Here is a 26,465-nt window from a genome sequence, read left to right on the forward strand (position 1 = left end):
TTAAATTTATTAAACTCTAAAAACACCATATTGTTATGAGGCATTACAATGTCGCATTCAAATCAGGATGGAAGGACTCTACTGGGGAAATATCTTTTTGATCAGGATAAAGGAATGGTAAAGAAAGGAATTTGCTACAGAACAAATCTATTCAGGGTCATGCTAATTTGTGAACACCCAAATATTGGTCTATATAATTGCGTTTTAGATGTCATACCTTAAGCATAATACTTTCCCCTATTGTGTAGAATGCTGTTAAACATTTTTCAAATGAAAGAGATCACAAAATATTCTTACCCCAAAATCTCTGAAATCTTCAAAAAGATTCAGTTTCTCAGGAGCAGATTCCAGATGTTCTAAGGCTAACTGAGTACTCTGAAAAACATTGACAAGTATTCAAAAGGACTGTATATGAGATGAGCCTACACCTGTGATACTACCATTAACATTCATAAGATAGTAGAACAATAAATAATCTTGCAAAGGTTGAGAGTTCACACATGAAAAAATTGCATAATTAGACTAAAGCCTAATTATAGGCTTTAAAGGGGCTAGTTTCAGACACACTTTCCTCAGTGTGGAAACTACACACTTCACACCAATTTGGGGGCACAATATTTGAACACTCTGGTATAATTAGTGATTAAAATGATATCTGACAGGCTAGGAACACCCACAAGAACATTGCACTCATTATAAATAATCTTCAATTACAGTACTCTATTTTATAATAAATACAAATGAGAGCCAGTTTGGTGTAGCGGTTAAGGAACCAGGCTAGAAACTGGGAGCCTGTGAATTCTAGCACCGCCTTTAGGCACAAAGCCAGCTGGGTGACTTTGCACCAGTCACCTTCTCTCAACCCTAGGACAGAGGCAATGGCAAACCATTTCTGAAAAACCTTGCCAAGAAAACTGCAGAGACTTGTCCAGGCAGTCTCTGAGAATTGGACACAACTGAACAGATTAAAAAAAAACCAAATAAACACAAATACAACAGAGACCAAACACATTACATCAAAGGCTTTTTCCTCTTCATCTTTCACGTTTACTACATTTATTTTCCTTGCTATATCCTGCAATGTAATTCAGCTGAAGTGGCTACCCCAGTACATCATGGCTTCCCTGAATGTGCTGCACAATTCTAAACCACTGGAGGCTGGGAGCCTAGAAGAGATGTACCAGGCTCAGTCCAACACAAGGCAGAGGGCCCTTCATCTGAGTACAGAGAAGAGGCTAAAGGGGACATAGGTAATTGTTGATTCAAGCTCAAAGATGCTACACAATATGCTACACAGAGTAGGGGCTCTGCAGGTCAAGGGTTACATACACAAAGGACCCTTTTCCCAAGGAGAAGTTCCTTCTGAGTATTCAAATCATTGGCCACTGTAGTGAAGTTATGGATCCCCAAGTCTCTGACTTATAAGCTCTCAGTTCAGAACAGCCAGGCTGGAAGCAAGGTCTCTAGATTTTAACTTTAGTGTAACTCTGGCACTTTTAATGTACTGAAAATTTGACCTTATATTAGATTTTATCTTTAGACAATAAATTCGTATGTGATGCCTCAAACCTTTATTTGAGCTTGTTAATTGTTTTTTTTTTTAATCTGTTCAGTCGTGTCTGATTCTCAGAGACTGCCTGGACGAGTCCCTGAAGTTTCCTTGGCAAGGTTTTTCAGAAGTGGTTTGCCATTGCCTCCTTCCTCGGGCTGAGAGAGAGGGACTGGCCCAAGGTCACCCAGCTGGCTTTGTGCCTAAGGCGGGAAAAGAACTCACAGTCTCCCGGTTTCTAGCATAGTGCCACTACACCACTACACCAAACTGGCTCTCGTTAATTAATTTAATACCCTCTAATAACAATCCTTCAAACAGTATACGATCAGTTACAACATAAAAATATATTAAAAAGAAAAAAAATATATAAAAACAATATAAAACCCAACAACACATAAGACAAAAGTCAAAAGCACAGTAATAATGGCAATAAAAGTAGCATCAAATCACAATATATAGCAACAAAATATTAACATTCTGAAACAACAAAATGGTTCTTAAAATGCCATGGAAATTAAGAAAGTCATCACCTGGCACTGAATAGATCATAATACACAGTAGGCACCATGTAGGTCTCTCTGGAGAAGGCATTCCATAGAGGGGCACCATCAATAAAAAGCGCCATTTCTATGCCTTTTTACACAGTTGCTATTTTATTCTCCAAAGCCTCAGAATCATTTTCAAAACACCCTGCAATTATCCTCTTCACCAACATCATCCAAAAGTTGATACCCCCACGAGGGCTGACCAATGCTTCCTTAACAGAACTTAAAAAGGAGTAGCCACTTGGAGAGGCAATTGAAAAGCCACCCCACTACTCAGTTAGAAAACTGTTGTAAGGATAATATGGCACTTCAACATCTTAATTCAGCCCTCAGGAGAGAAGGGGTGAGACTTCTTCCCCAGACAAAACTGCCTGCCCTCAAGAGATGGTTAGGGAGCACTTAGGGAAAATAAACAAATTTAAGTCTCCAGGACCAGACCAGTTACATCTGAGACTCTTGAAGGAGCTTGAGGATATTCTCCGAGAGCCTCTCTCTGTGAGTTTTGAAAAATCAGGTGGATGGTGATAATGCCAGAGGACTGGAGAATCACAAATGATGTTCCTGGATTCCAAAATGGGAAGAAAGAGGCTCAGGGTAAATATAGAACAGTCAGCTTGCCAGACAAAACTCTGGAATAGATTACCTAGCAGTTAGTTCAAAGGCATGTCTGTCTGTCTGTCTGGCTTGCTGGCCATTCCCAAAGGCTCTAGGAGCTCACAATGTCAACATATAAAACAATGCCTCCCACCCCCCAATACATGTAAGAAGATTTTTAAAAGATTAAAAAATGCAAATGCCATCCACCTCTGAACCCCACCTTCATTACAACACACCTATGCAAAATGAAACAGGAAGGTGTTTTCAATTTTCCTAAAGCACAAGAGGGACAAAGCTGATGCAATCTTTGCTGGTAGGGAGTTCCCAAGAGAGGAGGCAGCTACTGAAAACTTCTACTTTCAGGGCCCTGTCAGGCAACAATTCTGTAGAGATGGGGACCTGGAGGGAGTTGACCCTATTTGATCTGGTTGGATAGGCAGATTGATTGATTGATTGATTGATTTAAAACATTTATATAGCCACCCGTTTTAAAATCAAATTCAGGGTGACTCATAACCAAAGAATGAAACAATATATACAAACAATAAAAACAGAGAACAATAAAACCGAGAACAGAAATGCCTGGTGCCACAACTGAATTTCCTAAATGCAGCCCACAACGTTCTCCTCACACCCTGGCTTTCTGGAAGGATAAAAGGGTAAGGGCCTGCCAGAACTAAAGGGAGAGGGTGTTCTATAGGGCGGGAACTACAAAAGAAAAGGCATACTTCCTAGGCCCTGCAAGATGGCAACATTTAAGTGAAGGGATCTGGTGCAACGCATTCAACAAAGTCTCCCATGAAATCCTAGTGGAGAAAAATGTGGGCTGGACTATACAGAGCTGGCTGAACAATCCAGAGATTGAGATTCAGTATAGGATTGAACTAGGAGTGGAGAAACCTAAGTTAAAGTCCAGCCTGAGCCATGGAAGCTCACTGGTGACTTTGGACTAGTCACTCTCTCTCAGTTCATGCTACTTTACAGGATTGTTCTTGTAGGGAAAAGCAGAAAGAGAGCAAAGTACAGTATGTATGCCACTTTGAGCTTCTGGATGAAAGGTGGGCTATTAATCAAATAAATACATAAGCAATGAATTCCAAACAAGTATACATCAATAGCTCCATATCAAGTTGGAAGGGTTGAGTGGCATACCTAAGTGCTATGCTGTTCAACATATTTATAAGTGATTTGGATGAGGGTTAGAAAATATGATTATCAAATTTGATGAGACAAAGATGGGGGCAGGGAATAGCAAAAACCTTAGAGAAACCTTAGAGGAAAAGCTGTAACAATGGGTATAAACCAGCAAAGTTTCAACAGAGACTAATGCAAAATCTTACATTTGTTTAGGAAAAGTGAAAGACTTGTATAGGATGTGGGGGGGGGGGAGGGCAACCCTATCAAGCAACAGTACATGCAAAAAGGATCAAACTCATCTTAAGTCATCATTCCACTCTATGTTTCATTGGTCAGATCACACCTGGATTATTGCATCCAGTTCTTGGCACATGTCCAGAGGATCCCTAGATGGTAAAGGGCCTGAGAGGAAAAACATATGGAAGCACTGGGTGTATTCAGCCTGAAGAAGAATGTGGGAAGACATGATAGCTGTATTTATATATCTGCATGTGGAGAATGCAGCAGAATTTTGCTATTTCAGTAAGCAAGACGAGAAACAATGGGCTTAAATTACAAGGAAGTACATTGGATATCAGGGAAAATACCCTAACGGTATGAGCTGTTCAGCAATAGAACAGTCTATCTTGGCAGGTGGTGGATTCTCCTTTGCTGAAGGTATTTAACAGGTGTGGCATGGCCATCTGTCAGGAATGCTGCTGCAGAAATGAATTCTTGCACTTGGCAGAGGGTTGGACTAGATGATCACCAAGGTACCTTCCAAACCTTACGTTTTCTTATTCTGTGATTCTAAATTGCATCTGCAGTTATTCTGTTTTTAATACAGCTAAGCCAAAAGTTAATCAGCCAAGTTGCCAGTCAGACTATGGCGTGAAAAAAGGGATATATTTTAAGGGACGTATTCAGGAATGACACAAAATAGCTTTGCAGATGCCTTCTGACAGCCGCCAACTTTATTTCGTCAAATAGAAGCCCCTAGAGAAGGACCTGATAAGTAAATTTGGATTTGGCTTTTCTTCTGTCCATGAGTTATTGAAGTCTGGCATTCTTGACTTTATTAATAACTTTGTTACATTATAAACTAGCTACACTTGAAACAAGACAAATGCTGATATTGGATCTATTGTATTAGTGATGTGCTTTATAATCCTCCTAGTTAAAGTATTCCGGATAGATAATTGAAATTGAAAGATTAAAAAGGATCCAAAGGTTTAAAGTAGAATAGGCAAAATATTCGAGTAGAACAAAAGGGCTTCAATAGTCGGTAATTTCATTCCAATCAAAGGACAGCAGTTGCTTAATGGCTATTGATTTTGAATTCATGTTTGCCTTCCTTTTTGCCAGAATTTATATGAGCTTTCTGGGGGTTACCTGAGTTGTGATAAAGAGATAGGTACACAGAGAAAAATTGACAGTAACTCTGAAACACAAAAAATTTAAAGGTCTGGGCCTTTCTGCTCTTTTTGAGTGGAAATAAATACTCCAGCATAATTGACATGGCTGGCTGGAGAATTCTGGGAGTTGAAGTCCACTCATCTTAAAGTTGCCAAGGTTGAGAAACATTGTTCTATATATTTGATTCTAAACATTGTGACCATTTTTACAAAAAAAAAAATCGAAGCTCATTCTGCTAAAGAAGGTAAGTTAGATTCATAAATACTCAAAAGTGAAGTCAGTTATAGTAATTATAATTCTGGCAGGAATAGAGGTAATTTTCTTTGAAGAACTTACAGTAATTCACTGAAATTGCTCTAAATATTAGCTGGACACTCCACCCCCCCCCCCAAAATCCTTATGCCACTATCAAATTAAGTTACATGCACAGAAAATGATGGATAATGACATTAGCTTTAAAAGAAGCAGAACATTCAGAGGAAAATGGTTATATTTCACATTTACTATCTTCAAAAGTGTTTTGCTTGTTTTCAGTGCTTGTTTTAGTATGATCATCAAACAACAACCTAAAAAAATCACTACAGAACTCTTCATTCCACTGTAGGTAGAATAATGTGATTTCTAGCAAAACAAAAGCTAAAGATTACATTAAAATATTTAGGCTTCACACTTGGATCGTTATACCATTAGCATAAGAAGAATTCATCAACAAAACCTAATTAATACATATTCCCTATAAATTTCCAGGCATTTTATCATATACTTATTAAAACTACACCTTGCAAAATACTCTTAGCTGTGTATTTTAAAATATTCAAGGAAGAGCTCTCTTAGAGGACACTTCACTACCTTGTTTTTTGCAAGCTAAAAAATTGCTTGGAGGTGTCTATCAATGTCTGTTCCTCATTAAATTGCTCAATTCTGCATCTCTCCCACAAAGAAGCTGCACTCATTTATATTGTATGCTTCATTTATAGTGGCCTTATGTTCATCAAAGCCTTGATTTTCCACTCCATTAATTTATGATGAGATGTATGGTTTGCTACTTCTTCCCAGAGTCATTTGTGGCCCTGGTCTTTGTAAGGGCTGGAAAAGGTTGAGAGATATCTGAAAGAAACAGCAGATTCTCAGCTGGTCTTCCTCTGCAGCCTTCAGCCACAGAAAAGTTAATGGTGTGAAACAGAACAAGGGACGGAAATGCTCAGCAGTCACCTTAAAAGAACAATATGTTTCAGGGACATTCTGCCACATGAAAGGAACTGCAGAGCACATGATTTCAAAACAACCACTCCCTTTTAAATTAAATGTTTTTCTTTTACCTTCATCACATACATACCCAGATAACAAACAATGAAATCCATTAAAAAATTGAATTTGACTGATACTTTGTTTTCTCTAAAAGCAGTCATTTAATATTACTCTGGGTCTGAGTGCTGACTTATGTTTGTTCTACACTAAATGAGTAATGGGTGTACATGAGCTTGTCTACACAATTCACAGTTTTCCAAGTTGTCAAAAGCAATGAGTATAGTATACAGCTTAAGAATTTTCTGTTTGTGTGTCTGAAATTTTAAACGTGCTTCCAAAGGAGAATGTCTGTCTATTTCACTGCAGTGCAGACAACTGCAGGCTTGTCTTCAAGCTTGCTACCACAGTGCCAATGGCTAAGCACCAGCATTATGATCTGTGTGGAAAATAGCTGCCAGGTTAAAATTCACTTCATTTAGAAACCATCTGAAAACCTTTAGTGTGATTCATGATCCTGTTTGCAAGAATGGATTTTTTGCTCTCGTTACGACAGGCAAGAACACAATGTAAACTACAGTACAATAGTTTTGCTGGCTATGAAGATGGGTAGAGTGGGGGTGGAAGGACAGGCAAACAAAAGCATGAAAGCCAAGCAAAGGGGGGAAAAAGTGACCTGTAGAAAAACAACAGTAATTTACTGACACCTATAATAATCTCCTAAATTAGATTCAAGTACCATATTAATGTTATTAATGATGGCATTTTTCTCTATTGAAAGAGAGAGGTTTAGTCAGGCAGAACAAAACACTAAAAAGGTTGGTGAGAACACCTGACACAGTGAGCAATTAAGTACTGCTAATTATTGCCCAGAAACTGCAAACTATGTACCATAATGCATACAGTACAACTAATCCAGAAGAGAACAGTCATAACTGTCTGCTTGTTATTTAACAGGGAGCAAAGGGTAATGATGAAGCTGATAAGGGTCAACCAACTTCAGTTGGACCAACAGAAGCAGCATTTACTTAAAAGCGCACTCTTCCATCATGCAGTGACTGCTATTTTATCTCATTTTCCTAATATTAAAGCTTACTTACACTCTAAGAGGTGTTCTATCTTCTCAGAGAGAATGATAAAACAAGGTGCTTACTTTCCATGACTTCATATAAACCCCTGGATGTTTAAAGAGCATGTGAACAGTTAATCCTTCTTATATTGATGCATTTGCAATGATAGGCAGCTCTAGGTTGTCCCTCAGGGTAGATCTAAAGCAAAGTGAGATGTCACTTTTTATTTTTAGTCTTGAAATCACAGTGATGAACACAAACTCAAACAACTATACCCAACTAGAGAAACAAAAAGGTTGCAGCTTCTCCAGCAAGGACTTCCTACTTGCAGTGCTGGGTAAGAACAGGTTGTTTACCAGTAAAAGTGCTGCTATGAGTGATATGTATGTATTCAGAGATATGGATTCAACACCTACAGTATGCTGAACCCCTATTAGAAGTCTGCTAAGGCTGAGGTTCAGGATGACAAATATGCCTCTAGCTTTGCATGCTTTGGTAACACTCCTACTCTCTCCTCAGTTTGTTTTGGACAAAAGAAACAGTTCAGGAACCAGGAAAACTACCCAAGCAGGAGCATGAGGATGGGAAAGACGGCTGATTGTGATCATGCAAAGATCCACAGCTACTAGTAAGTACATGTTCATCATGGGTAGCACACATATGGGTAAGTAGCAAGTGGTAGACAAGTGTCCGGTCAGGCTAATATGAAAGACAGCACTACACCACCAAAGGCAGTATTTTCTTTGGCCTGAAAAACTTATTGATAATACCTTATAAATATCTGGGGACAGAATCAAGTTGCTAGCCAACAGAGCAGGCTGCCGAAGTAGAGACAACATGCATGAAGTGCCTATGCAGAGTAGCTGCTGTTGAGAGAAGGCAGTAATGACTTAATTCACTTGGATTAAGCAAAAACTGAATGATTCTTCCTCAAGCCCTCTTAATACATAAATATATGTTTGAGCTGCAAAATGAGTTTGTGCGACACAGAATACCAAATTTCTGTGGGCATCCCAAGAATGAGAAGAGTGTTCCATACCTGAGGATGGGGAGGTAAAAAATGTAAGAACTATTCAGCAATGCTCTCTGAAAGGAAAATAAGACAAGATCATAAAACCACCTTCTCTGGATAAAATTGTGATGGAGGACATATCAGAAGATATATGACTGACATGATATATGCCAAACTCATGTCAGACACCTGGCAGATTCATAGCAATCCACTGCCTCCAGACAGTGAGCTATCTATAATGTTTCCCAATTTATTCCAATATGTCCCAACGATGATAATGCATTAAAGAAATGGTAGAAGTAGAGTGCAATCCCAATTCAAGTTGTGAGCACAATCTATCCAATAAGGGACTGGAAGACCCCTATCAAGATAGGGGTCTTTTCTTGGCTCTATAAGTCCATGCCAAGAAAAAAACAAAATAAATTACCAAAATACCAACCCTGGAGGATAGCACTTAAATGCTGGCATATGTAACTACCTCCATGGTTGCTGCCATGAGACCAAGCAGTTTTTATATAGTCTGAGCCCCAACAAAGACACTATGAATCTTTTCTGAATGGACAAGCACCCTGTAACAAAGAAAGAAATCTCTTGTTGCTATCAAACCTAGCTGGGCTCCTTTGTACAGCACAATCCAAGATGGTATCAGAGGAATACTGTTCTGGTTCTCTATCAGTCTAAGGTTGCTTAGAGACGGAGGATATACTGAAAGTGACTTAACAGCAGTATCTCAGTGATGTCGCCAACAGGTATGTCAATGTAGATGCCTAACAGACAAATTTAAGAGGAGCCTGGTAGCACCTTTTCAGACTAACAAATTTTATTAAAAGGCAATAAGCATTTGTGCCTTTTAATAAAATGTGTTAAGTCTAAAAAAATGCTACTAGACTTCTTCTGATTTTTGGCTACCATAGACTAACATGGTTCTCTTCCTACAATGACTAACAAAGACATGCAATGATTATCACTATGCACTTGGTAACGCTCTTAGAAAGGTTGACAAAACTGAATGTGAGAATATAAGATGGTTGTCCAGTGGAAAGTGAAAGTACCTCCTGTGCGGTAGTTGAATTAATATGTGGCAAGTTGACTTCTGGAATCTATTGAGGCAAACCCAATTATTTTATGGAGCAGAGATATTTTTAAATGTGGCCATCCAGAATTTTGGGGTTTGGCTCTCCAAATTGAGGCTGCAAGAGTCCAAAACTGGCCACATTCCTCTAGTAATTTTTCAAATGAAAAAACTCTAATAATAAAATGTATGTTAACATGGATAGAGGAATGAATTCCATTGCTCCTTTGAGAAGTAAAGCTGCAAACTTCCTCTAGTAATGGTTTTGTAAGTTGAGAAACATGATAGATATCTAGAAGTGGTAGAGTTCAGGATTCTAATGAATACCTATGGATATTATCATCATGGGCCATGAGCCTATAGCATGGATTCCTATGCCTAAAGATGATTTGCAAGATGGAGACCAGAGGAGGGTGACCCATGGAAGAACCCCTAGATTATAGCTGGATCATTGCACTCTACTTGCCATATGATAGTTGGTTTGAGCTAAACCCACTGAAATCAAGACTAGGAGTATTGTTGTTGATTATCAAGGCTCATATCTATGTGAAGATTTGTGGGTTCCATTTTCTGCTGCCATTCTATAAAGTTTTCTGCTCACTGACTGAAAATGCCTTTGCCGCTAAACTGGAGATCTCTGCTTGGTTTGTGCCTGAGTAGAAATAGGCATGGCATCAAAGGGCAATCACTCCAGCAAAAGCAGTAAAGATATAATTATGCTAAAAAGTATTAATATGCTGTTTGGAGAACTGAGAAGTCTCAGCAAAGAAGTTAAATCTGATCTTCTGGCAGATGTGGCAAAAAGGAACCCATCTTTTTCCAAAATAAATGTTAAGAGCTGAGACATGCTTGGTGATTTGTAATATGAAACAGAAATGCAGATGCTGAATATGAATGCTTTCCCATTACATCCCATTTGCAGCCATCTTTATCTGCATGGAACTGAGCATTAGATTTTCCTTATACCATGCTAATATAGTGCTGAATATTGAAACAAAAATTGTTTTCTTGAAATTTATACATCTTGTCTACTTTATAGTGGGCAGCATAGAGTTTGCCTACTTCAATGAATCCCTTGCCACTTTCCCAGGAATCCATTGCCAAACAGGAAGCACCATTGAAGTACAGGCTTCTGAGTGAAGAAACTGAAAGGTTTATCAATAAGAAAAAGAGACTGTTGAACCTGAGATGAAGAGCTTTAGGCATATGAAGCAGCTGTTCTGCATGGGCTTCATTGGGAGGTAACCCTACTTGAACTCCAATCTGAAGAAAAAAAAACACCAAAGGATTCTCAGGAACCGTCTTCTGATTCCAATGACTAATCCTTATGAACTAACCGCATGTCTATTTTAATAACTGTTTCAGTATCAACCTGTTGTGTTTCATGTGATGCCAATACTATGTAGCACAATTGGCATTCCAGAGGCAAATCAAAAAAGCCAGAAGGAGCCAGAAAAGTTATAACAGGCTATATAGTAGTAGAATGGACTACAATATGAACTGATCTTGAAGATAGTGCAAAACAGTTCCTCTGATAGAGATACATTGAGGCAAAAGGAGAGAAGGATGTTGATAATACATATCCCAGAATTCTCATCTGTGGTAACACACATCTGCAGCATTCATTAACCTGGAATCAGTCTCTCTACCTCCCTTCAACTGGTAGGGAGCCATTTCCTTGTCCATAATGGAAGCCTGGAGAAATGGTACTGATGCTCAACACTGAACATCATTACTGAAGATCTGAGCCACAAAGGACTCTGTGGACATATTACTGATCACACCTATGAGAATCCCTGGACTGATGACTGGATTGCTTTCAATCCAGTGTGGGTTGTCGGTTCCCATATATAACGCTGAACCTGTAGCTGCATTTTTCACATAAATGATGCAACCCTGTCAATCTGCCATCCTTAGAACTGGCAATGCCAGTAATAGCAGGAGTGCCAGTATCTAAATACTGTGGCTTCTGTTGTACAGATCACAGAGATTACCTCAGATTTATTGGTCCTGATAATTTCAATTAGAAGTTCTCTTCTTTCATCTGAAATTCATTTGAGAGTAAGGTTTCTTTCTCTTTTTGGGCTTTCTTGGCCCAAGAAGGAATAAAATTTACAGAACATCCTGGGATAGGCAGACTAGTCTTCTTTGAAGGGAAGGACAGTGAGATTGGTTTGGCAAAGCCACTGCAAGAAGCTGCATCAGTACTGTAACAGAGAGAGCTAGGTCAAAATTGGAGAAGATCTAAAGCATATTGAGACTTGAGTTGCTAAGGAATTAGAGGGCCCAGTTCCCTTCAGTGTTTATTTCCAAAAGAGCACCTGCACATAGGAAAAATCAATTCATGCATGTCTGGCAATGGCTTTGGGAATCAATTTTGTTCCTCTTGCCCAAACAGTAAGTAGAGCAAATGACCATCAACAGGTAGTAATTTGAAACGACGAGCACATTTAAATGCCTGCATCTTGTCACAGCAATAATTCCTCCAGTCTTTCTCTGTTGTTTGTTTTTTATCCTCTTATTAAAGAGAAAAGTGAAAATGAAATTAAATATACATATTCTTTTGCGCTTAACAGAAACATGGAAAATTTGCTGTAGTGGCTGAAAAGGAACTGAGGATAGTAGAATATCAACAGGGAACATGTGTAGTTGAGGTATATTGTCACCCTAAATTTCTCTATAGAATGCTCCCAATGGGGTTTCAGCAGAGGTGCACAATCCATATGTGTAATATGCAGAAATGATGATGAAGGATATAAACTGACATTTGTAGACTATAGGTATTTTTAAAAATTGGAAAGGTCTTGGGGAGCAGCTAAGTAATCCCTTAGGTGTAAACCAAAAGATAAAGAAGCATGCCCATAATTTACAGTGACAGCAACAGTTACTTATAACTTGGCTAGGAGCTCTAATGTTAAAGGCGATCCAAGAAAGATATATTTCAAACTAACTGTGGTTATATATCAAATATAACATCAGAGTGACAAAAAGTGCCTATACTCAGGTTCAAACCAATTCTTTAAAAGTTTCTGCCAATATACAGTAGAACAAAAAGAGAACATGGCAAAATTTCCTTCACAAAGTTATTGTCCCTACCCAAATAACAGCAATTTAGAAGAAATGCAAGAGTATATCTATTTTTTTTTCCTGCAGGCCAAGTCATTCATTTTTCTTTTCTGAAATTGAGATTAAAATATATATGCTGTGCTAAATCATAGAAATAGGATGGGATAACAAATAATGTTATTTTCTACAGATCTGATCTTTTCCATAAGGGAAGATATAAGAAATAAGGGAATTTTTCATGAAATGAACCTTAAGAACTGCTAAGGCAACTACTGCATTCTTAGTTCCATCAAAGAGCTCCAAGAGAAAGGAAAAAATCAAGGAATATTCACATTAAACAGCGTACTAAGGACATTGCTATTGGTTTTTACAGCTCAATTAGAGTTGTTCTCTGAGTGAAATGGGTGGTGAATACACTTGATTGATTGATTGATTGATTAATAAACAAACAAACAAACAAATAAATAAATAAATAAATTTAAATTGTCTTGCGATGTTTTCCATTATTGAATTGTCTATGTGTTTGATGAGAAATTATTTGAAGAGATAAATACAAGAAAAGCTGTATGATGAGATTTGACCAAAAAAAAAAAAAGACCCTGAGACTATGTTGGAAACAAAGATAAGAAACAGTAGGAAAGACTTTACTGTGATTTATCCTGCTTAGCTTAGGCAGTATTGTTTTTAGCAGAGGGATAAACCTAAAATCTAAAAAACAGGAATTTTGAGCTCCAGGAATAATAATTTATTCTATTCTTTTTATATATGTTTCATCTTTGCTCAAATTTGAATGGGCATTTGACACGGAGTTTTCCTCACAACAGATAAACATCTGAGCAAGTTTAAGGAGAAAATGGTTCTTTATAGCAATTTTGTTGCATGCATTTTTAAAAATTTCTTCCTTTCTTTTTTGTTTTACTGTGTTTGCTTCTGTTTATTATTTTGACCAAAAGGCTTAATGTGAGTGTTTGAAATAAAACAAATAATACAGGGAATGTTGATTTAATTGAGAGAACTTTAGTTAACAACATGACATGTATAGATAATTAAATTACAATTTTTAATTAAATTATAAATTGATGAACTTACATTTTGTTCAATAGGTAATCCACTTTAAGGAATCTACACATACACATGCAAGTTTAGGAATTAAAAGCCTTATTAATGAATGGAAAAAATATAATTATTTCAAGAAAAAAATAGTATCTTGATGAAAAAATGGATGATGGATTGTAAAAGCGGAATAAAACTAGCTTCATAATGATAAAGATAGCTACTGAAGAGACAAGACCAGAAAATAAACAACAAAAGGCACAGTGAACTGAAAAGGATTTAAAGGAGGAAAAGCAAAAGTAACAGAAAAGAAATATGTTCATGAATTTTATACATCACAGGAACACAAATTTGACAAATTGAAATTCCATTTGCAGGAATCCAGTTCTTTAGTTAGAGATTAGAACCACATGTATAAAATCGCGTGTCCATGCATGTCCACAACAATATACAAATTTAGTATATTCTTTGCCACGTGCACCAAAGTAGGATGCAGAAAGGGAGCTCTCCTCAAGAGAGTTGAGATTGCTTTAAAAAGCAACTTCCAAATAAAATGGAGAGCTGATCACAAAAAGTAAGAACACAGAATAAAAAACAAACTTATACAACACTAGAAAATTGAAACAGTTCAATGCCAGAAAGTGCCTAAAAATATAAAACCAAGATTTATTATGTCTAAGAGTGTATGAGAGCTGAGAGAGTAACAGTAGAACTTGGTACGGGTATTGGAATGTGAATTGAATACTATCATACAAAAAGATGTATGGATTAGCCTTAAGCAAAGTAGGTAAACAAAGTAAATATTACTTACTGTACAACAAAAATAGTGCTTTCATTGAAGATTTACTCATCAAGAATTTTAAAATAAACATTTGTTGGCATTGGAATCCTAAGAGTGAAAAGAACTGCACGCCAAATAGCAACTGTCAATCTACAGTCCAGGAATCTTTGAATAGGATAAAACAGATTTTAATGGTGTTACCAGTATGGCTTCTTTTTCATGTGTAAATGAATGTTATTTCCTTTTCTCACCAGGCCCAAGGATTCTGTAAAACTTAGGGTACCCCTAATGGACATATGACTGAAAAGTCAAGGTTCTGTGTAACCTTCAATTAAGGAAGGAAACTGCTTGTGGTAATGATGTCTTCCTGCTGAGGCAACAAGTTAGTGACCAGAGTACACAGTGATAATAAGAATATTTTGATAAGAAGATAAGAAACATCCATGAAGTAGAGCCTGGTGAATTTTTAGAGAAAATGCCTACAAAGAGAATATACTGACAAAACAGTAAAAACATTGTGAAAAAACAATGATAAATTTTCTATAGCAAGATTATGGATATAGATTAAGACTAGAAATGTCTACTTTTAGGGCTAGCTCCAAACTGATATTAATATCTGATCACTTCTGATCACAACACCTAGCTTTCTCTCTCTTTCCATTTTTTTCTCCCTTCTGTCTGCCTTCTGTTTTTTGTTTTTTTGGCTCTTCTGGATACTAAAAGATCTTTGGTTTCCTGAGTGAATGCATTCAATTTGTAGCTGATATTGAAATAACATTTAGAATGGCTAGGATGGCGGAGGCAGTTTTACGAGAGATGATCAAGTATAGGGCCAGGTATGCATGCGCGCTCTCTCTCTCTCTCTCTCCCCCTCATATTTTACTTTTATTTAAGTTGTCTTATTATTTGTTCAGCTTTGTTATATATTGAAGTTCATGTTATCCTTTTTCATATTATATTGTCATGTTTAATACACTATAGAGATGTGCATGCTTCAACAATGATTCAGAGGAAAACTTCAGACCCTTCATGAGTGTAGCATTAAAGCAGTCCAATATTTTTAAGTCTTCAACATAGGACTGAAAAAAACATGCCATTGGTTTAAGGAATGTGACTGCTACAGCTATGGCACCTCCAGCCCATTCCTAATGAGCAAATATATTCTGGGGAGAAGACTGCAGTATGCTATAGCTGTAGCATTGAGGGGAAAAAAGGGAGCCATGAGAGGGCAGGGGGTCCTGCCTCAAACATGTAAACTCTGAAGGGTTCTGAACAGTATTCTGAGCATATGGAGAACTCACTGGTTTCATTTGTAATAGAAAAAGCTGCATACAAAGCAGAGGTATTATTGCAGTTTTACAAGTTTTAAACAGAACACGAAAAAGGGGAGATAACATTGAACAAAAATAAAACATTAGTGTCCTAATATTTTATTCTGCAGATTTAACACACTTTGAGAAGGCACAAAAACTATGTATAAGAAACATTTTCATTTAATTTATTTAGGGACAAAACGTTTACATATCTATTTGCTCGGATGTGTTAGGTGCCTTTTGCACTGCAGTATTTCTGACTGCTATGTCTGCATATCTGAATTAATACACACACACAGCATACAGTGCACACACACACTCACATACGAACATAATAGTTTTAGAAACAGTTGCAAAGCCTGAAAATAAGCTATTGTTTAAAACAGCAACACTATATACTGTTTACACCCCACTCCTAGAAAAACTATTCTCCTACCCAGGGATCACACTCCTGTACACATGTATTTCAGAATTCCTAGCAAAGATTGAGAAACTAAAAATAATTTCTTTTTAAAAATCCCTATGCTCTTTACGAAAAACATAGATTCTTTTCATACCTGGAAGGAAACAGACAGAATTTATACCAGTTAAAGGGTTGCATAAGGCTTTAGTTCTCTGCTGTTTATAAAACATGCTCACATCATATGAGACGCAGAAGATAGATATACCTGGATAACTTTATATACAAAAGCAGTTACAGAGATACTACATAGTTAAGCAGCCAATAAGAAAGACGTCTACTAAACAGGAAGGAAATGCATTGCAAACATCTGTCCTCTGAATATTGATAAATTCAATAAAGCTGATGTCATCTGCAGACAGAACAACCCTCCCAGTCCTCTATTTCCCACCCGTCCTATATACATTATCATTATTGTATTAATATATTTTTTAAGACTGATTGAATATATGCCATCAAGTTGTCGTCAACTTTTAGTGACCGCATAAATATTAGAGAAAAGACATTATCTGCATTTATTGCTGACCAGAAGCCCCTTATAGACTTTTTGCATGAAACAGAAAAAAATGAACTTACAGTATGACTTATGATTTTGATGATTAGGAAAAAATAGATAATAGAAAAAAGAGAGTTTGTTTTTGTAACCATAGAATAAGAGCTAATTTTGTATTTGTAATTATACTTGCTGTAAAGGAAATCAGAAGCAATTTCTTTCCATTTCTTTCTATTTTTTTTCTTTTTGAACTTTTGACTTTTTCTTTGTTCTTCTTTCTCTTTTCTTTTTCTTTTATATTGTTAGTTTTTATGTTCTGTTTAAAATTCTTAATAAAATTATAGATATATATATAGATATAGATATATACACACATACATACATACATACATAGGTTTCCCTTGACGTAAAGTCCAGTCGTGTCCGACTCTAGGGGGCGGTGCTCATCTCCGTTTCTAAGCCGAAGAGCCGGCGTTGTCCATAGGACACTTCCGGGTCATGTGGCCAGCATGACTCACGGAACGCCGTTACCTTCCTGCCGAAGCGGTACCTATTGATCTACTCACATTTGCATGTTTTCGAACTGCTAGGTGAGCAGGAGCTGGGACAAGCAACGGGAGCTCACCCCGCCGTGCGGTTTCGAACCGCCGACCTTCCGATCGACAGCTCAGTGGTTTAACCCGCAGCGCCACCGCGTCCCATTTACATACATACATACATACATACATACATATAAATATAAATTAAAAAATGATATGGCCAGGTGCTGACTGTGGAACAGATCACGAACTGCTCATGTGCAAGCTCCAAGTTAAGCTAAAGAAGAATGAAGCCAGTCAGTTTCCATGATATGATCCTGAACATATACCCACCATTTTCAAGGAGAACATCAGGAATCACTTTGAAGTCCTGAAAACTCATTGATAGAGAACCAGAGGAATTATGGAATGAACTTAAAGAAGTCACTAAGGATGAATGGGAAAAGAGACTGCCAAAAATGAAGAAAGAGAAGAAAGCAAATTGGATGTCAGAACAAACTGCAGAAACTGCAAGGAAGAGAAGAGAAGCCAAAGCCAAGAAAGGCAAAAATCTCAGAAAGGAACTTAACAAAGAGTTTCAGAGAGCTGTTAGAAGAGACAAGAAGCATGTGGAGTCCTTGGTGCTCTCTGAGCCCTGTTGTTATCTTGCAGATGTTTCTGGCAATGAAACATCTGCAAGAAAACAACAAGGCTCAGAGAGCACCAAGGACTCCACAGTTCAACCCTGAGCTATAAATATTTGCTTTGATTAGACAAGAAGCAGTATTTAGAGAGCTGTTAGAAGAGACAAGAAGCAGTAATACAACAACATCTGTAAAGACACTGAAGATGGAAACAAGCATGGAAAAACAAGGAAAGTCTTTCAAAAGATCTCTGAACTCAGAAGGAAGTTCCAACCTCGAATTGGTATGCTAAAAGACAACAGTGGACAGTTGATAACTGATTCAAAGGAGATCAAAGGAAGATGGAAGGAATATACTGAAACACTATACAGCAGGGATGTTTTAGATACCTTAGAAGATATTCCTTACTTACAAGAACCTCTAGTACTAGAAGATGAAATTAAATCAGCAGTCCAGTCATTATCAAGTCAGGAAGCTACAGGAACTGATGGAATAAACACTGAAATATGGCAAGCAACAGAAGAAAAATCAGTCAAGGTTCTAACCAAGCTTTGTGAGCAAGTCTGGAAAGCAACACAGTGGCCAACCAATTGGAAGATGTCAATCTACATTCCAATACCAAAAAAAGAGACTTACCAGAGTATGAAAACTATCATATGATATCCTTAATTTCACATGCTAGCAAAATAATGCTTAGGACCATCCAACACAGATTAGAGCCCTACATGGAAAAAGAGATGCCAGATGTTCCAGCTGGCTTTAGAAAAGGCTGAGGAACAGGATACATTATTGCTGATGCACGCTGGATAATTGAAAAAGCCAAAGAATACCAAAAAGAAGTCAGTATGTGCATCAGTTAGAGAAAAGTTTTTGATTATGTTGATCATGTCAAGCTGTGGAAAATGCTCAAAAAAATGGGAACATCTCATTGTCCTCATCAGAAACGTATATACAGGTCAGGAAGCCACAGTCTGGACAGAACATGATGAAACAGACTGGCTCCAGGTTGGCAAAGGTGTGCAACGAGGCTGCATACTCTCCCCTTATGTATTCAAACTATATGTGGAATATATCTTAAGGGAAGCTGAATTGGAAGAAGATGAGTGGGGTTTTAAAACTGCAGGAAGATACACCAATAACCTGTGCTATGCTGATGACAATACCCTGATAGCCAAAAATGCGAAGCATCTGCTAGCCCTAGTACTAAAAGTCAAAGAACACAGTGAAAAAATGGGACTAAAATTAAATATAAAGAAGACCACATTAATGACAACAGGTAGAACAACCAGATTTAGAATTGACAATGAAGATATTGAAGTGGTGGATAACTTCTGCCTTTTAGGATCAACCATCAACCGTAAAGGAACAAGCAGTCAAGAAATACACTGCAGACTAGCACTTGGTAGAGCAGCCATGAAGGCCTTGGAAAAGATATTCAAATGTCATGATGTGTCTATACCTATACGGATCAGAATCGTGCAAGCCATGGTATTCCCTGTGACACTCCACGGAAGCAAAAAGTTGGACTTTGAAGAAGCAGGATAAGAAGAGTAGTGATGCCTTTGAACTTTGGTGTTAGAGAAGACTCCTGAGAATATTGTGGACAGCCAAGAAAGCAATCCAATGGATCATTGAACAAATCAAACCAGAGTTCTCACTCAAGGCACAAATGACCAGGTTCAAATTATCCTACTTCAGACACATTATGCAAAGACCCAGCTCTCTGGAAAAGGCTCTAATGCTGGGAAAGATAGAAGGAAAGAGAAGACGACCAGCGCAAGGTGGATGGACTCAGTTACAGTGGCGATGGGTGCACCATTGGAAGACCTAAAAGACCAGGGTAGGGATAGGTCATCTTGGAGAAAATCTATCTATGTTGTTCCTAGAAGTCAAAAATGACTTGATGGCACATAATTAATCAATCAATCAATCAATCACTCAATCAAGGTCCTTATGAAAGAAGTCTACCTATATTACTAGCAATACTAAGTATTACCCTATATGTTCATATTTTATTAAGGTGATCAAGTATATGGCTGCATCTCCATTTCAAGATTTTATGAATGAAATTTATTATTTGGATCCATTTCAATCTGTCTTCTCTGCACTGTAGTAATAAACCTGCCAATAATTCTAACCTCATTTTTGAAAAATGCCTAATCTAAGTATCATTATGAATTAAACCTGCACATGCATGCACTTTATTCACCATCCAGGAAGTCAAATAGGTGAGCAATACCTAATTTGTCTCACACAAGACTCTGAATAACAAGTAACAGCAAGATTGTTGACAGACTTGTTTCTGCAAGAACTCAAGAACCTCTGTCTTGAAGGGAAAATATAATTTGCTATTGCCAAACTCAAAAAATGGGTGTCCAAATAAAGCTTTTCATATCTCAATCAGTGTAATTACTTAGGTCAGCAACTTCAGTTTCCCAATGGCAATGTATTTAATTGCTAATAATATTAAAACCTAAGCATACTCATCATTTTCAAGTATAAACAATTTATACTTTTAATTGACCTTTAAAGTCAATTTAAAGTATGGATGACTTTACCACTTATTTCCATATTAAGTGATCTGATGTGAAGTCCTGTGCTTTTGTATATATTATTTGGTTTATCACAGCTAATTGGCAAGAGACAGTTTGGTGTAGTGGTTAAGGCACCAAGCTAGAAACCAGAAGACCATGAGTTCTAGTCCCACCTTAGGCACAGAGCCAGCTGGGTAATCTTGGGCCAGTCCCTCTCACTCAGCCCTAGGAAGTGGGTAATGGCGAACGACTTCCAAAATCTTACCAAGAAAACCACAGGGACTACTCCAGGCAGTCACCAGGAGTCAACACTGACTTGAAGGCACACTCACAGGCACAACTGGCAATAACCCCAACTTTTAGAAATTGATTCACATCTTGGAATATTATTTTAATATTGCAGACTTATTATCTTTTAACAACAAGAAGAAAAATCTTACTAAAAAGTTGCAATGCATGAGAAGTAGACCAATAAAATACAATAACTTACTGTTTCCAATGCTGTTATTCGTTCCTGTATTGAAAGAAAACAATGAGATAGTGTAACAAGATAATGACAATAACTTTGATAAAAGACATAAATGTAGTACTTCATTCAGCTCTTACTACAAGATATGCCCACATAGGATTGCCATTTTTATGATAAAGTAAACAATTTGCTGCATTTGTATTTGTTTTATTTTTATTAATCATATTATTAATTATAACATTAAATATTAATTATATTTGTTTACAGTATTATACAATGAGAATCCCCCCCATCCTTCTTTCAGAGTAGCCATGAGGCAGAAATCAAAAACATTTACATAGTAGAAATTAGTGGTTTCATGCACTGTGCATTTAACTATTTCCCTTCATCATTTTAAAGTTAGTTACCATTCCGTTTAATTCTATGAAGGTAAAACAGACATTTTCAATCCATTTTCCTTTCAGATTCATGTTTTCTTTGTTGCTGTACAACCTTCTGCTCTATAGTACATGAATTTAGAGAATTGGCCTAGGTCATTCTACTCAAGCAAGCAAAAGGAGAAGCTGGGAACACCAGCCTAATCGCTCTTATTTATGAAAGCCTTATATAGTTATTTGTATGATTGTGATAGCAAACGTGACCACAGACAAAAAAGCAGTATTGCTGTCAAAGAATTTGGTGTGAATTGTTGAAATGCCTGGGATTAGAATTTATATATGCCAAAAATAAACCAATTTGAAGGCCTTTAAGACAAGATGGTGAGCATCTGGAAAGAAGGAAAAATATGTATGATTAATGGCTCTGAGGAAGTATAGGTTTTATTTTGGACTGATGATCACTTTAGCAGAACAGCAGATGCTTAGCAACTATACATTTTACATTCTAGGTTTTATCATAGGATAGGAGAGACTGCCGAGTTATTTTCCCCAATCTGTATATTGTTTAAATAGCTGAAAAAAAATCTGCATTTTAAAATATATTTTATAAAATATTAAAGTTTTAATAAGAAAAACATTTTAAAATGGCAGATTTATATAGAAGAAAACCTAATGACACCATATGTGCAGCCGTAGAAATACAGTATATAACTAGTTCTGTAACCCAACGTGTGATTATCTGTGCCACAGTTCCTTGATAAATCAAAAGTGTTTATCAAACAAAGCCTAAACTTTTTAAATCTCTATACCTAACATTAGCATGCTAAGTTTTCCATGGGTTTACCTTCCCTTCACAGGATGTATCAACAGGAAGTATCAGAAATAGTTCTTATTGCAGAGGGAACAGACAATAGACTCATGCAGTACTGTCTGGTCATGAACGCCCTTCCTACAAAGTTGGCAATCCTGGAATTTGCGAATTGGGTTGGTATCTGTTTATATGCAACTCAATATGTTACAACAATTCAACCAGAAAGTTGTATCCTTTTTTTAGAAGGATTTCAGACGTTTACATTTTGGACACACTGGTGAAGTTAAATAGGCACTTCCCAATTACGCACAAAAATATATATTTAACTGGGTTAACACACAAAGATTAACCAAGCATTTCCTTTCAGTCAAGTAGAGCAAAATTAGGGAAATATGCACAATCAACCTTGGTTCTTGGAAGATCTCTTTGCCTTTATGCGGAAGGTTCATAAAACTTCTGATTTAAGTGCAAGAGTGTTGTGGCAACTTAATGCTGAATAGATAAATTGTGTAAAATCTGTCAGATTTCAAGGCACCAGAGAACCATGTGGGTTTGCCAATTCAATAACTTTGGAATTTATTCTTGTTATGTACACATTAAGTGTCTGTAAACTTGCTTTTATTTATTTATTTGTTTGTTTGTTTGTTTATTGCCTCAGCATTTAGCTTTTCTTTTCAGAATTCGGTATGTATTATCCTTGGTGGATAATACATACAGTATAAACCATGGATATATGTCTTATGTTTGACAATACTTTTGACAGTACTTCATGCAGCTGACAAAGTAGGTTCTTGTCCATGAAGATTTATGAAGAACACACGTAACTGCTAGATAGGAATCCGGCCTATAATCTGATGGATTCTATTTTGTGATTTACATGAGAAATGTAAAGTGGTTCATGAATGGAATTACTTGAGAACATGAAGGGACACTTGCTGTTTATATGCCATGTGCCAGAAATATTTAAAACAACAAAGTAATCAGCAATCTAAATATAAATTTATGGAAAACACGGATTGGAAAGATTTAAACCAGATCTTACTGAGAATCTTGAGGGTCAAAAGTCATACTCATAAGAATTGCAGGGGGAAAAAAGTGACCTATCTCCATATTTTGGGAGCGTTATATACATTTGGAATTTTGGGAGAAGATCAGGGATATGTTCACAAAATGAGTTTGGAGGGTAATGCTTTCAATAATGGTTGCCATGGCAGATGTGACCAATTATAAGACATACAAGCAATGTAATTTGGCGAAGTGCAAAGCAAAGCTGGAAGCTTGAGCTCCTAAACCTAAAGTGATTTGCTGTTCTACCATCTATTTCATAGAGGGGTTGCTAATGATGCTCCATGACAAATACCTTGGCTAGAAACCAAATGCAAGATAGTGGTGGCACCTGAATCACAAAGGTTAAGTCATAGCCTTGCTTCAGGATGAAGCCCACTTATATAAAAGACAAACTGCAGATGCTAAGAGAGAGATATACAGACACAATATATACACAATGTAAATAACAGGTAAAGCACACATCATATCTAAGCAAAGTGCACAATGGGTAAACGAAGGCAAAACACCATATATACTTAACAAACACCAAGACTTAAATCACATCAAAGCATACAGACACAAAGTAACAGATGATCTACACATAAAATTCACACACATGCTTACACAGAAAATCATCTTAATGTCTGAAAAAATGTCTAAAAAACTAGGGACCCATCAAGTTGAAGGGGGCCCACCAAGCATATATCTGTAGCTTTCTAAGTGCCAGACAACTCCATTGCTTCTGTATATTTAGGCAGGCAGTGTAAGATAAGGATTATTGAGCTCATTCAATTAGGCATAGTTTGGGGTACTATACTCAGTTGATCTTGTTCTGGGTCCTGGTGATATAAGGTAGGCATGAAGGACATAGAGTTTCTAAATATTCTTGGTATTCTTGTTGTTTTGAGGGAAAGCTCATTTCTCATTGAGCACCTGAAATTTATCTTTAGAGAAACACCCAAATTTCTTTGGCTGGAAATAGGTAAAGGCAGCAAGATAATGAATAAGTTCTTTAATACTTTATCTTTTCATGCAAGAATGCCATTGAAGGCATAGTTCTAAAACTTTCAATCAATTACTACATAATGAAACCTAGTAAGAAAGATTGTTCTTAAACAAATAAAAAATGGAACCAATTAGCAGATTAGGAGGGTAAGAATGTCAATTGCCACCAATGTCATACCCTATTTGAATTATTTTAATCTTCAGTGGCTCACAGCATCATGTCAAAGCAAGTATTTGACCATATCCATTTCAAAAATATGACATGCAACTCAGTTCATATAAATGCAGTTCAGAAACTAATGGAATATGCATAAAAAGTATTGCAAAGCACTTATAATTTACTTTATCTATAATGAAGTAAAGCACAGCACCTTTCTGCTACTAATTAAAGCAGCCATTTTGTTTCATGCAAAAATAAGAGTGGACATGAGAGCATGAGACCTCTAGCTGGTGAAATATCCATTCTTACCCTTAGAGTTCCCTGAGAAAGTAATTTTTTAAAATAAGTATTTACCCCACCCCACCCGACCCCACCAACATTGGCATAATCTGTGGACTTTTGTCTACTCAGGGGACTCCACTGTAGCCCACCGCTTGGAAAACCTTGCCCATTCTTGAAATATTGGACCTTTAAATAGGAATTCAGGTCATTAATCAATCAATCAATCAATCAATTCATTCATTCATTAATTCATCCATTTACATCTATACACTTTTCCATTTTTATTTTTAACTGACATTCAACACCCCATTGGCTTTGAGCATACTCAAGCATTATTGGACGATTTGAGCCTTTTTTCCTTGCCTCCTTAGTCTCCCCTTGGGTCCCACCTGCAGTGGTATATGATCTTGATTAGTGAATAAAAGGAGGAAGGCATAATAAGAACTGGCTAAATAAACAAGGCTTCGACAATGCTTAGGAAAAACTATTAACTTCAGAGTGCTGTGTTGCTGTATGAATGGACATGGATGCCAATAAGATTCATCTGTAAACTTCAGACATTTTATTGACCCAAATGGGCCTAAACCAGCTACACAAATCCATGGAACAGCTCAACAGAATTCCCCTTAGAATAACATATTACTAAATAAACCTATAAAACAGTCCTATATTAAATATAGTAAGAAGATAAATTGGTTCATTTCCTAGATTAGTACAAAGTTGTATGTTCTTGATAGATTATTTTAAAAGTTTGTCTCAGTTCCTAAGTACTGAAGCCATAACAATATCAGCTACTGTGTTTAGTATGTCTACTGACTTTGCCTCCTACCATCAGTTTACATAATTATCCAATTGCGAGGTTCCTAATAACCAAAGGAGCATCCTTAGCCTTAGAATTTCTGTATACATTCAGAACTATTACATGATATAATCCTGTTAGGCTTGTGTCATTCAGAATTAAACCAAGGGAAAACATGGCTACATGCTTCCACATATCTAATGTCTCCAGCAGACAATAGATTGGCATATCAGAGATAATGCTAGGTTATATTCTGTCAAGTGCTAATTTTCTAAACTCTGAAAAACTATTTTCCAGAAGATCATTTGTATTTGTAACATACCATTGTAATCTGAATAGTACCCAATTCTCAATGTGTGTGTGTGTATCAGTGCAAGGGGAAGATAATTTTCATTTCTCTCTCTCTCTCTCACTCACTCACACACACTGCAGCAGAAGCTGGAGAAACTGCTTTATTTAAAAAGACTTTCATGAGAAGCAGGAGAAACCAATTGGCCATAACCACCAAAAGCAGTTGTGCTCCCCAAACTCATTTCTGAATAAAATTTCCAGCAAATGTCAAACATTTTAACCCCTTTTATAACTAACTAGACAACAACAAAAAATCTATTCATAGAATCACAGAACTGGAAAGGGTCATTTAGGCTTCCACAGTGCAGAAATCCAAATTAAATATCCCCAGCTGAAGGTTGTTCAGCCTCTGCCTGAACACATCCAGAAAATGAGAACTCACCAACTTCCTTGGGAACCAGTTCCACTGTCAAGCCAGTCTTACCATTTCTTAAAGTCACAGAATTTAAGAATGTAACGGAGGACTATTATTCTGTATCCTATATCCTATATTCTACCCTATAGAAAATAGGCCATGATCTTCTGTGTGACACCCCAAGTTACTTTGCTACCAAGTTATTATCATCTCCCTTTGGTTTTCTCTTTTCAGAGCAAAGCGGTCCTAGTTTCTTCAATTGTTCCTTACAGGAATGTAGTTTCCAGTCCCCTCAAAATATCTATAGATTCCTCTAGGACTA

The 26,465-nt window shown here is 36.9% G+C and overlaps 1 protein-coding gene across 1 annotated transcript in view; it reads right to left on the bottom strand.

The window, feature by feature from the left end:
* CEP128 (centrosomal protein 128) overlaps positions 1-26,465 on the bottom strand; it is a 217,293-nt gene that overhangs the window by 18,410 nt on the left and 172,418 nt on the right. The window contains exons 20-21 of the mRNA XM_063290184.1: positions 20,978-21,001; positions 298-375 (exon numbers count right to left, since the gene is read on the bottom strand). Coding sequence (XP_063146254.1) covers positions 298-375; positions 20,978-21,001 — 102 coding nt within the window. The remainder of the gene's footprint in view (positions 1-297; positions 376-20,977; positions 21,002-26,465) is intronic.

The sequence above is a fragment of the Candoia aspera genome, chromosome 1 (assembly GCF_035149785.1).
Source record: "Candoia aspera isolate rCanAsp1 chromosome 1, rCanAsp1.hap2, whole genome shotgun sequence".
Lineage (NCBI taxonomy): Eukaryota > Metazoa > Chordata > Lepidosauria > Squamata > Boidae > Candoia > Candoia aspera.